Raw genomic sequence first — 11346 nt, forward strand, 5'->3', positions numbered from 1 at the left:
AATGTATCTTTTGATTTCCCTTGAGACTTTCTCTTTAACTCATGGGTTATTTAGAAGTGTATTTATTAAAAGTGTTTAGAGAATTTCCTGTTATCTTCATGTTACTGATTTTTACTTTGATTCTGTTGTGGTTCAAGAACACATTGTATATGATTTTAATTCTTTTAAATTTGTTGAGGTTTGGTTTATGACCCAGGATTAGTTTATCTTAGTATATTTTCCATGGGCACTTGAAAACAATGTGCATTGTGCTCTTGTGGGCCAGATTGTTCTCTAAATGTCAGTGAGATCCTGTTGGTTGATGGTGGTGTTGAGTTTTAATATATCCTTGATGATTTTCTCTCTGGTTGTTCTATCAGTTGTTGATAGTCTCCAACTATATTTATTGTATTAGTCTTCTCAGGCTGCCATACAAAATACCATAGACTGGGTGGCTTAAAAAAACAAAAACGTATTTCTCACATGTTTAGAGGCTGGAAAGTCCCAGATCAAGGACTGGCAGGGTCAGTTTCTGGTGAGGACTTGCTTCCTGGCTTGTAGATGGACACCCTCTCCCTATGTTCTCACATGGCCTTTCCACTGTGTCTGTGTCTAGAGCTCTCCCTCCCGCCTTCCCTCCCTCTACCTTATAAGGCCAGCAATCCAACTGGATTAGGACCTCACCCTATGAGCTTGTTTAACCTTAGCTCCTAAAAGCTCCATCTCCAAATACAGTCACAGTGGGGCTTAGGGCTTCAACATAGGAATTTTGGTGGGACACGCTTCAGTTGATAGCATTTATGGATTTGTCCATTTCCCTTTTCAGTTCAGTCAGTCTTTGCTTCACATACTTTGCAGTTCTGTTGTTTGGCACATACACATTGACTGATGTGGCCTCTTGGTGCACTGACCCTTTATTATTATATAATGCCCCTCTCTTTCTTATAATTTTCTTTGCTCTGAATTCTACTTTATGAGATACTAATATTGCCACTCCTGCTTTCCTTTGATTGATGTTTGCATTATATATCTTTTTCTATCTTTTTGCTCTCAGCCTGTTTATATTATTTGAGGTGTGTTTCTTTACAGCATATAGTTCACATTTTTAAATCTACTCTGCCAATCTCTTTTAATTCATGTTTTTAGACCTTTTAATTTAGTGTAATTATGATATGTTAGTGCTTACATGTGCCATTTTGTTTTCTAGTTATTCTGTTCTTATTTTTCTTTTTTTTTCTGTCTCCCTTTGAGTTACTTGAAAAAAATGTGACACTCCATTTTGATTTATCCATAGCATTTTTGAGTTTATCTCTTTGCATAATTTTTTTAGTGTCTTCCCTAGGTATTACATAAATGCATAGCTTGCCATAGTTTACTGGTGTCGTCATCTACCAGTTCTTTACCCCCACCCCCATTTAAAAGATAATCATTTTAAATATTTCTTCTGCATATATTTAGAAACACATTAGATTGTGTTATGATTTTTTTTACAGATTTTATTTGAGAGAGACAGAGAGAGAGAGGAGAACATAGAAGGAGAGGGAGAGGGAGAAGCAGGCTTCCCGCTGAGCAGGGAGCCCGACGCGGGGCTCGATCCCAGGACCCTGGGATCATGACCTGAGCCGAAGGCAGACGCTTAACCAGCTGAGCCACCCAAGTGTCCCTGTGTTATGATTTTTGCTTCAACTATGAAACATGTTAGAAAGCTGAAGAGAAGGAAAGTCTATTGGGTTTACCCATATTTTTGTTTAACGTTTGTTCGTCCTTTCTGATGTTCCAAAGCTCCTCCTTATATCCTATCCTTTCTGTTGAAAAGCGTTTTTTTGTTTGTTTGTTTTGTTTTTTTATCATTCATTTAAGGTAGGCCTGCTGGCAGGTAAGTCCCTTCTTTTCTTTCATCCAGGCTGTCTTGATTCTCTTCATTCCGGAAGGATATTTTTGCAGGCTGTAGGATCTGGCTCGTTTTTTCTTTCAGCACCTGAGAAATATGCTACTTCCTTCTGGCCTCCACAACTCTGCGGAGAAATCCCCTGTCATTCACATTACTTGTCCCCGACAAGGTAAGGTTCTTCTCTTGCTGGGCTCAGAAATTGTCTTTCATTTTCAGAAATTTAACTGTGATGTACCTTGGATATGATGTGTGATGGATTTCTTTCGGTTTATCTGGTTTGGGGCATACTCAGCTTCTTGAATGTGTAGGTTGATGTCTCTTGCCAAATTTGGGAAGTTCTCAGCCATTATTTCCTTGGGTACTTTTTCAGCCCTACTCCACCTCCTTCTGGGACTCTGCTGACACAAATGTTCAATCTTATGTTAGAGTTCTGGGTCCCTGAGACTCTATTCATTTTCTTTCCAGTCTGTTTTGTCTTTCTGTCGAGACTGGGTCGTCTCCATTGTTCTGTCTTCCAGTGGGTGGATTCTGTCTTTCCCATCCATTCTGCTGTGCAGTCCATCCACTGAGATTTCAGTTTCGGTTATTGTATTTTTCAGGAGCACCTCGTTACTGCTGGGCAACAGTGAGTTTCTACTAGGCCTCCTCTGATACCTGTCAGTGGGCGTGTGGGCCACCCTGTTAGCCTGGTGAGCGTAGAAGGCGAGGCCTCTGCTGGCCTCAGGGACGTGGGGCACAACTGTTTTCCTGTTGTGTTTGGATAGAGTAAAGCAGTTAGTGTCTTCACAGCTCTCTGTCCTGCCAGGCTGCCTCTCTTCTAGTTCTTTGGCTAGGGAGAGCAGACTCTTGTTTGGGCTTTGTCTGTGCCATCGGTGTCTCGGTTGGGGCTTTTATTTGTACCGAGCAAGGAGAATAGGGGAGAGTATGTCTACTTGATCTTCCTGGAAGCAGAAGTTCCAGTTTACTTTTTTTTTATTAAAGATTTTGTTTATTTGAGAGAGAGAGAGAGAGCACAAGCGGGGGAGGCGGTGGCAGGCAGAGGGAGAAGCAGGCTCCCCGCTCAGCAGGGAGCCCGATGTGGGACTCGATCCCAGGACCCCTGGATCATGACCTGAGCTGAAGGCAGACGCTCCACTGACTGAGCCACCCAGGCGCCCTCTGGTTTACTTTTGATAGCTGTTGTCAAGTTTTGTCCTTTGTTACATGTGATACAAATATTGTTTTCAATTGTTCTTTTTTATTTTTAATTTTTAAAAAATTTTAAAAGATTTTATTTATTTATTTGACAGAGCATGAGCAGGGGGAGTGGGAGAGGGAGAAGCAGACTTCCTGCTGAGCAGGGAGCCCGATGTGGGGCTTGATCCCAGGACCCTGAGATCATGACCTGAGCCGAAGGCAGACGCTTAACAACTGAGCCACCCAGGTGCCCCTAATTGTTCTTTTTTTAAATGTTGCTTTTGGCTTTGCAGAAATGTTTGATTTTTATATAGTTGAATATGTTAATCTTTTAAAAAATGGATTCAGAGTTTTGCAGCATGCTTGGAAAGAACTTTCTCGTACCAAGATTGTGGGGAAAAAAAGTCTCCCTATTTTCTTCTAGCTTTTGGGATTTTATTTTTTCTACATTTAAGTATGTGAGCTATCTGGTATTTATTTTGCTGTAAGTAGGCATAGGAATCCCCGTACTGTCCCCAACCTCTGTGGCTATGCAGTTGTCCCAGGCCCATTTACTGGATAACAAATATTTTGAGGTGTTAGGGAAACTCTTTTGATAAAGGCTTGTTTAAAGTAATGTTCCTAATAGCTGAGGCCTGAAAGACGAGCCCCAGAGTTGTAGACGCTGCCCCGAGCGGTGGCTCGTTCACACCTCTGTGCTCCTTGGGTGTTTGAACTGCGGAACATTCTGAAAGGTCCGCCTGTCCCCATGAGCTGGCTGTCGGGTGGGACCTGCACACGCTGTAGGTGGAGGAAGCCAGAGGTGGCCAGGGCTAAGAGTGCGTTTTGAGCTGCCCTGGCAGGTGCTCCAGTTGGCACGGTTCTGCTTCCTCAGTCGCCTGGTCACTGCTGGAAGGGTGACCCGCCGCAGCCTACGGAGGAGCGAGCCAGCTGCCTGGCTTCCCGGACCGCAGTGTCTGTGAGGCGGAGCTGCTGAGGACGCGGGCGCTGCCTGCGGGAGAGAGGAGTGCATGGGCCTGTGAGGGTCTACCTCACCCTCCACGCTGAGATGAGAGCAGAGAGCCGTGCCGGGCGCCTGCCGGCTCCCAGCCTCCAGGTCCTGAGGGGACGTGCGCGGGGAGCACGCTCTAGCCGGCGTCACAGGGAACGGGGCAGAGGCAGGACGCGGCAGGCAGATGCACTCCCGCCGAGTGGGCCCCATCCATTCCTTTGTCGCAGCGGCCCCAGCCCACACTCGTGCCAGACTGGCCATTCCCACTGGGCCAGGCGCGGGCCCCCAGGGCACCATCAGCACCGTCAGCACTGCAGCCCAAGAGTCACGGCCGTAAGGCTTCTCAGTGAGGCCGAAGGGGACTCTGACAGTGGACTGTGTCCTGGGGCCCCGTTCCAGAGCCACAGTGACATGAATTATGGCCAGACCTCCTCCTCCTGGCTGTAAGGTTTCTTCTGCCAGGGTGTGCAGGGGTGTGAGGATGATGAGGCCCTCCACGACTGGACCTCACTCTCTTTACCTAGGGGCCGTGCACTGGCCTAAAAAGCCCTAATTGGGAGTGAGAAGCTGGGATCTGGTCTATTAGCTGGCTGGCTAGGAAAAACCTTTCCCCGCTCTGGGCCTTGTTTTCTTCAGAAATATAGTTGGGTATTGGATTAAATCAGTGATTTTCTTTCTTTTTTTTTTTTTTTTAAGGATTTTATTTGACAGGGAGAGAGCAAGAGAGCACAAGCAGGGGGAGTGGCAGGCAGAGGGAGAGGGAGAAGCAGACTCCCCGCTGCGCAGAGAGCCCGATGCAGGACTTGATCCCAGGACCCCGGGACCATGACCTGACCCGAAGGCAAATGCTTAACCGACTGAGCCACCCAGGCGCCCTAGTGATTTTCACTTTTAAAGCCCTTGACAAATGGAATATTTCACAGAAACTCATTTATATAAGTGTTCAGTGCTGGGGCACCTGGGTGGCTCAGTCGGTTAAGTGTCCAACTCTTGATTTTGGCTCAGGTCATGGTCTCAGGGTCGTGGGATGGAGCCCCAAGCCCTCCATCTGGCTCTGCGCTCAGCGTGGAGTCTGCTTGAGATTCTCTCTCCCTCTCTGCCCCTCCCCCCCATATTCTCTCTCTTTCGAATAAGTCTTTATAAGTGTTCAGCGCTAGGCAGTTGGGGTGGAGGCAGGCATGGGACCAGGGCCTCTGAGGAGGCTGGAAGCCACTGGAGGGCATGGTTTCTTAGGTCCTCTCCAGCTGGCCCTGGGAAGGCGTGGTGACCTTTCTGAGCCTTGGCTGCTTTCTCAGAGTGAACAAGACGGATGCCTGGAGAGCTGCTAGCAGGCTTTGGAGCCCAGATGCCGTCAGCGAAGGGGTTCGTAGTACCGTTCGTGCCTTTCCAAGCCCTCCCCTTTCAATACCGGCCCAGGCACCAGCCCCTCCTTCCCTGTCCCCCCTCAGCTCCAGGAGCACCGTGTGCCTTTGGACGCTCCCGCCCGGGGTGGCCTCAGCGTGGCTTTGCGTCGGTAGCCAGTTGTGCACGTCTCAGACGTAATCGCCACAATTAAAGGAAGGTCCTTGCAGGGGACACTCCTCTTCCACAGCTCTCGGTCCTCCAACACTGCCTTGTACAGACAGTCGATAAATGTTTGCGGGTCGACAAGCCCAGACAAGGATGCAGAGGATCCGTAACCAGAACGTGGCCCCTGCTTGGGATTCAGAGGAGATGTTCTAAGGAGGGGAAGCTGAAGCACAGAGGCCTTGCAACTAGACGGGGTGGACGGATGGATGATCGCTGGCAGCTTCCCGCTGGCAGCGCACCAGACAGAGCGGCATCCCCACACTCGTCCCTGACAGCGCGGGACCCCCATCAGCGACCCGGAGCCGGCCTACAGCCTATAGCCCGGGCCTGCGCTGCTGCCAGAGAACCGTCAAGAAGCTTTCCAATTCAAAAACTCCCAAAAAGGAAGGCTGGTTTCATGTTGCTTCTCATTTATTAATTCCGTCTGTTCTAGGTTGTACAGTTATGAAAATAACCAAACTGAAGCTGGAAGCCCAGGAATATTTACACTCTCTCTCGTGTCGTGAGGTCAGTCTACATTGTTGCGCAGATTCGTTATGTTTGGTACCACAAGATGTTTGTAATTCGGACAAAATCGGACAGATTAACAATCATATGTACAGTAAAATAAAAGGGGAATTCATTCAAGTATCAAAATACAGAGACAAAGATTAAATAACATTTTTATTACAATTCAGTCCCGTTGCCACCCCGTTAGCAACAATACTTTTGCGAGCTGCTTGTGACGGTCACGCCGCAGGCCTGGGCCTCTCGCAGGCGGGCCGAGGACAGACAAGCGTCTGACTGTGGGAGCGGCGGCCACCACCATGGCTGCCTGCTCGGCCAGAGGCTTCTCGAGGAACGCCCGCCAGACTCTGAGGCTAGAGACCCAGGAGGCGTGTGGAACCTGGCAGACACGGAGCCCGGCAGGAGGGGTCCTATGGCTCAGAGTGGCGAGCAAAGAAGCTGGGCGCTGGGGCCGGGGAAGGTAGTGACTCCCTCGCAAGTCCTGCCCGGGGGGCCCCCGCACAGCTCAGACCCCGCCGCCGAACGCCGGTGCAGAAGCGAAGCGGGGGCTTTTCTGCTCGAAGCCTGTCCTTGAAGTTACACCGCCCCTTTCGAGGGGAGAGAGAGTACCTGCCCCGGAGGAGAAATAAAAACGAAAGAAAGATCCAGTCCCTACCCTTCTCAACTATTCGGAAACAAACCAATCTCAAAAGCAAACCCAGAGCCAGAGAGGATTAGCTAAGGCTTTCCAATATGACAACACCCTGAATAAATAAAGATATAGCAGCTTCAAGGGGAGGAAACACCTACGTGTGATTTAAAAACAAAAAGACGGCTCGAACAGCTCATCGTAGTGTCTACAGTTTGCTTTTTGGACCTGCCGCCTCCGGAGAGGAGAGGCACACTTAGCTGAGGCCAGGCCCCCCGCAGGGGAGGGAGCGGCGCCCACCCCTCCGGTTCCCTGGTCAATTCTCCCGGGCCAGCGGGGTGGTAGTGGTTGGGGGGGGGGGGGGGGGGGGAAAAAAACAAGCGGGGCAGGGGCTGACGGGAGGCTCCCAGGCCTTGGGAGAAGCAGGAAGCGAAGCCAGACTTCAAGTGTTGAGGTCCTTGTTTAGTACCCGAAAGTGGAGGGTTCCCTGCCCCTGCTCCAGAGGAGGTGCCGCCCCCGGGGCCCAGGTTCGAGGCAGCAGGAGGACGGGGCCAGGCTTTCCGTTTCTGGCCACCACCGGGGTGGGGAGTGTGTCCGAGAGCACCCTCTGTGCACGGAACCCATAAGGAATTCCGATTCACAGCCTGTGCTGGGAAAGAAGTCCCGCCGAAGCCTGGCACGTGGGTCCTGGGGGTAGCCCGCCCTGTGCCGGCAAAGCATGAGGTCTGCTGAATTACCCCCGGGAGGAATGGCTCCTCTCTGCTCCCTACTCTAGAAGGTACTGGGCCAGCAGCAGCGCATCCAGCTCTGCCTCTCGGCCTCACAGGAATTACCCCGTCTGCTTCTACCACCCTCAGGAGCACAGAGCAAGAGTCCAAGTCAACAAGCGAAGCAAGCCAGCAGGAGGCCTTAAGTGGTAGTGGTGCGCCAGGACCCCAGTCTGCCCTGAAGGCCACACTGGGGGAGAACCGAATCAACTGTCCCCTTCTTTAGCCTTCTCTACACCTGGAGCCAGGGATGAATCCAGCAGCTGAAAATACAACAGTCAAACCAATAATTCAGAGAATCAAAGCGAGTCCTAGTCACACAGACCTGATTAGACAAATCACAAATTGGCAGGTAGCCGTCTTAGCCGACCTACCCATTAATGCCCGCAACAAAGCTGCTTTTTCTCCTTTCTGACTGAACCCAGGCAGTCTGAGGTCTCCAGAGAGTGCGGGGCCCGGCGCCCTGGCCACCTTGGGCTCTGGCGCCGAGGAGCGGCCCCGACTTCATGGCCCCGGGCATGGCTCGCTCAGCTCCGTCTGGCCCCCAGACCTTCACATTTGGAAGCCCAGACACGGACCGGGAGTCTCTGCTTCTGCCAGGTGCGTCTGGGGCCTGTTCTTACTGCAGAGGCAGCGTCCGGCTCCCGATGGGGACAAGAAGTTGTGCGGTTCATAAGGAACAGCAACTGACTTGGTTGGGTTTGAAAGGCAGACTCGAACAAACCCACCTGGGCCTGCTTTCCGTTCACCCCCAGGGCACTGCCCCCCCTCTACAGCCTCGCGGACGGCGCCAACAGCCCATCCCAGGGGCAGAAGGCGGCGCCGGCCGGCCTCGGAGCCGCTCTGGGGCGCCCCCGTCTTCCGATCCCGTGGCCGTCTGTCTAAAGATTGGCAGTTTAACCTAGAGGTTTGAGCCGAGTCTTAAAAATTCGTTTTCTAGAAAAAAATTTTTTTTCTATTAAAAAATGTCTTCTGGACAAGTCACTTCTTGACTCTCTGGAGTTCCAGTCTCATCTGCTCGAGGCCTGGAGTGCGGCTCACTCTGTAAGACCGGGTGGCGGCAGGTCCAGGCCGAGCAGCCCCACGGAGCTGCTCCCGGCAGAGGCCAGGCCTGGGTCTTCGAGGCTGCAGGTGACACAGTGGTGGCAGCGGTGGTGGTGGTGGGGGCCGCGGAGGCGGGAGCCTGTGCTCCCCACGTCTGTGTTTCTGCAGCACAGTCGGTTCCTCAGTGGCTCAGCTTGGCAGAAGCAAACACAACGGGGGGAGGAAAGGGTTAACCACAGGGGCCTGCACAGGGTGGAGGAAACTGAAAGGAAGCATGGAAGCGAAGGAAGGTCCCTCACAGCCTCCCCTGAGCGCCCGTGGCTCGGGAAGGCACCAGGACAGGCAGGCGGGCAGGGGCGCCCAGCCCGCCTTATCACCTTGGCCTCCGCCTCTCCAGGAACCGCCGCGAGCTCCCGGCTTCTCGAGGCTTCTCTACCAGCCTACGCTGTGCTGGCGGCACGTCCTCCTGGCACCGTGCTTTCCTGTCTCCCGCCACCTGAGCTGACCAGCCCGCCCCGGAGACCGGGGTGCTTCTTCAAAGCCTCCGCTCCACGATCCACAGCCTCCCCTCTCAGGGGACTCAAGGCTGAGCGGGGCTGACTATCTCTGACCCCCCCACTGCGGAGCAGTGACGGTAAGTCCCGGGAGGACAAGGGGAGTTGCTTGGTCCGGGTCCCTGTCCTCGAGCGGCTGGGTTCTGTGAGGGAAGAAGGCGCAGCGTGTGTGCAGCGCACAGGCCTCCCTCTCGCTGGGTCCCCCAGAAAGGCCTTCCTCCTCGGTGAGCTAGACTCCAGAGCCAGCCGTGCGACTCCCCGGCGAAGGCAGGAGGGGCCAACCACACACACACACACACACACACGCACGCACGCACACACACACACACGCCATCCCATTCCTCGGGAGCGCGACTCTGGGGACCAAGAGGCCTGCCGAGGGAAGCCAGCCCACGGGGGTTCAGACGCTCAGGGCTCCACAGGGCTCCACGCTGCCGAGTCAGGCCTGTGCCCGGGGCCCCTGGGCCCTCCCGGAACGCAGTCTGGCCCCAGGCGAGCCACGGCACGGAGCTAGGGCTCTCGCAGGAGGGAGGGACGGGGCCGCAGGCCGGCCGTGAGCGGACTGCGAAGGGATTCTGGCACCACGTGGTCACAGTGGTTGGTTGTGTCAGGAAAGGTGCAAAAAGACGGTTCGCTCTAGGCGGCGGCACCCAGCTGCGGCTTGGCATAGAAGGCGGGAGGAGAGCAGAGAGCCCGGCCTAGTCAGAGGGGCGCTCACTGGTGGACTGCTCGCAGACTGGGCCCCCCGCCCCCAGGATTCACAGTGCCTGCCCGCTTAGGCTTCCTGGTGCCCACCTCAAAGGCAACTCACCCCCCTCCCCCGCCAAGCTGTCCTCGCCCAAGGCGGGGACTTCACAGTGTCCGGCGGTGTTGGGTACAAGCTGTGCGTGTGGTGTCTAGAGCTGCTGCCGGGGGGGCAGGGGGAGCAGGGCCCCCCGGGGCGGGGCCTTGGCGTCAGCAGCCGGAAGGAGAGCTGAGAAGAGCAGAGGTCGGATGGCAAGGCACAGTGAGACTAGTGGAGACAGGGAGTGAGCGGTTAGAAGATAGTGGTCTCATACTTGGTGCTGAGGCTCCGCTTAGAGTCTGGTTTAGGGTCCACCACCCAGGAGACGCTGGCGTGGGACTGGGCATCTGGGTCCGTATCGGGCGGGTCCAGCTGCCAAGGAAGAAGGGTGAGGGGTCAGAGAGGGAGCACCGCACCCGGCTGGGGGGCAGCAGGGCCCAGCTGTCCCTTCTTCCTGCCTGGGGCCGTGCTGACATCGTGCCAGCATGAGGGACATGAGCGGCGGCCCTTGTTCTCAGAGAGCAAGCCCCCTACGGCTGGGGTGGCAGGAGTGGCGCCCTCCCCGGAGCATCGTGGGAGGGCCACCTCTAGGCCTCTTCAGGGGCGACTTCTCCCAGGGGTTTCTCAGAGCTGCTCAGGTAAAGGAGCCTTGCCCGACCCGAGCATCGTGCTCTGAGCCCCAAACCTGTTCATGGTGGCAGGAAGGGGGTGCGAGGCTGGGAAACCCCAAGCCTCGGGTCCCTCGGGCGGGACCTGAGAGCATACCCCGGGCCTCGGCAGAGAGGACACACAGAGAAACAGAGAGCTAAAGCACAGACAGGGATGGCAGGAGGGCGGCTCAGGAAAGAATGTCACGCAGGTGGGGGGCTGGGGGGAGGCCACTAGCGTCTCAGAAAGCTCACGGTCACTTCAGGGAGACTGACACACAGACAGCAGGAGGTGTAAAGACCTTGACTCCAGGACTAACAGACGGCAGCGGTAGGTAAGAAGGACGATGGGTGGTGCAGGTGTGACAGTGACAACAGCGACTATCGGGGGGCGGCAGCACCTGGGGCGCAGAGCAAAGCAGACACAGACACGGGGTGGTGTTACTGGGGGCTCGCTGTGGGCCGGCCCCGGGGGCGCCTGGCGAGGGAGGGGGCCGCAGCCTGCGGCCGGGGCGGGGACAGGAGAGGAGCTGGCGGCCCGTTCCGAGGGGCCGGCTGCCTGTGGCTGAGAAGCCCCTCCGGCCGCCCGCTCCACCCCACGCCCTCGAGGCCCGGCGGGTTCACGTACTGCTGACTTCCTCGTGCCGACCCGAGGCTTAGGCACCGGTTTGGAAGATTTCGTTTCGATCATCTCGGCGGCGGAGGCCCCCAGGGGCCGGGACTTTTGGGCCTGCAGGGCTAGCTGATAGGCCACCTCGAACGCCTGCCCCAGAGTCAGGATGATCTCGTAGGTCAGATTCTGGGAGGAG

The 11346-nt window shown here is 54.6% G+C and overlaps 1 protein-coding gene across 1 annotated transcript in view; it reads right to left on the bottom strand.

The window, feature by feature from the left end:
* Positions 1–3627: 3627 nt before the first annotated feature.
* ANKS1A (ankyrin repeat and sterile alpha motif domain containing 1A) overlaps positions 3628–11346 on the bottom strand; it is a 181711-nt gene continuing 173992 nt past the window's right edge. Inside the window, exons 22-24 of the mRNA XM_044917661.1 lie at positions 11166–11336; positions 10165–10262; positions 3628–4037 (exon numbers count right to left, since the gene is read on the bottom strand). Of these exons, the coding sequence (XP_044773596.1) occupies positions 3929–4037; positions 10165–10262; positions 11166–11336 (378 nt within the window). The 3' untranslated portion in view covers positions 3628–3928. The remainder of the gene's footprint in view (positions 4038–10164; positions 10263–11165; positions 11337–11346) is intronic.

This window comes from Neomonachus schauinslandi, chromosome 8 (assembly GCF_002201575.2).
Source record: "Neomonachus schauinslandi chromosome 8, ASM220157v2, whole genome shotgun sequence".
Classification (NCBI taxonomy): domain Eukaryota; kingdom Metazoa; phylum Chordata; class Mammalia; order Carnivora; family Phocidae; genus Neomonachus; species Neomonachus schauinslandi.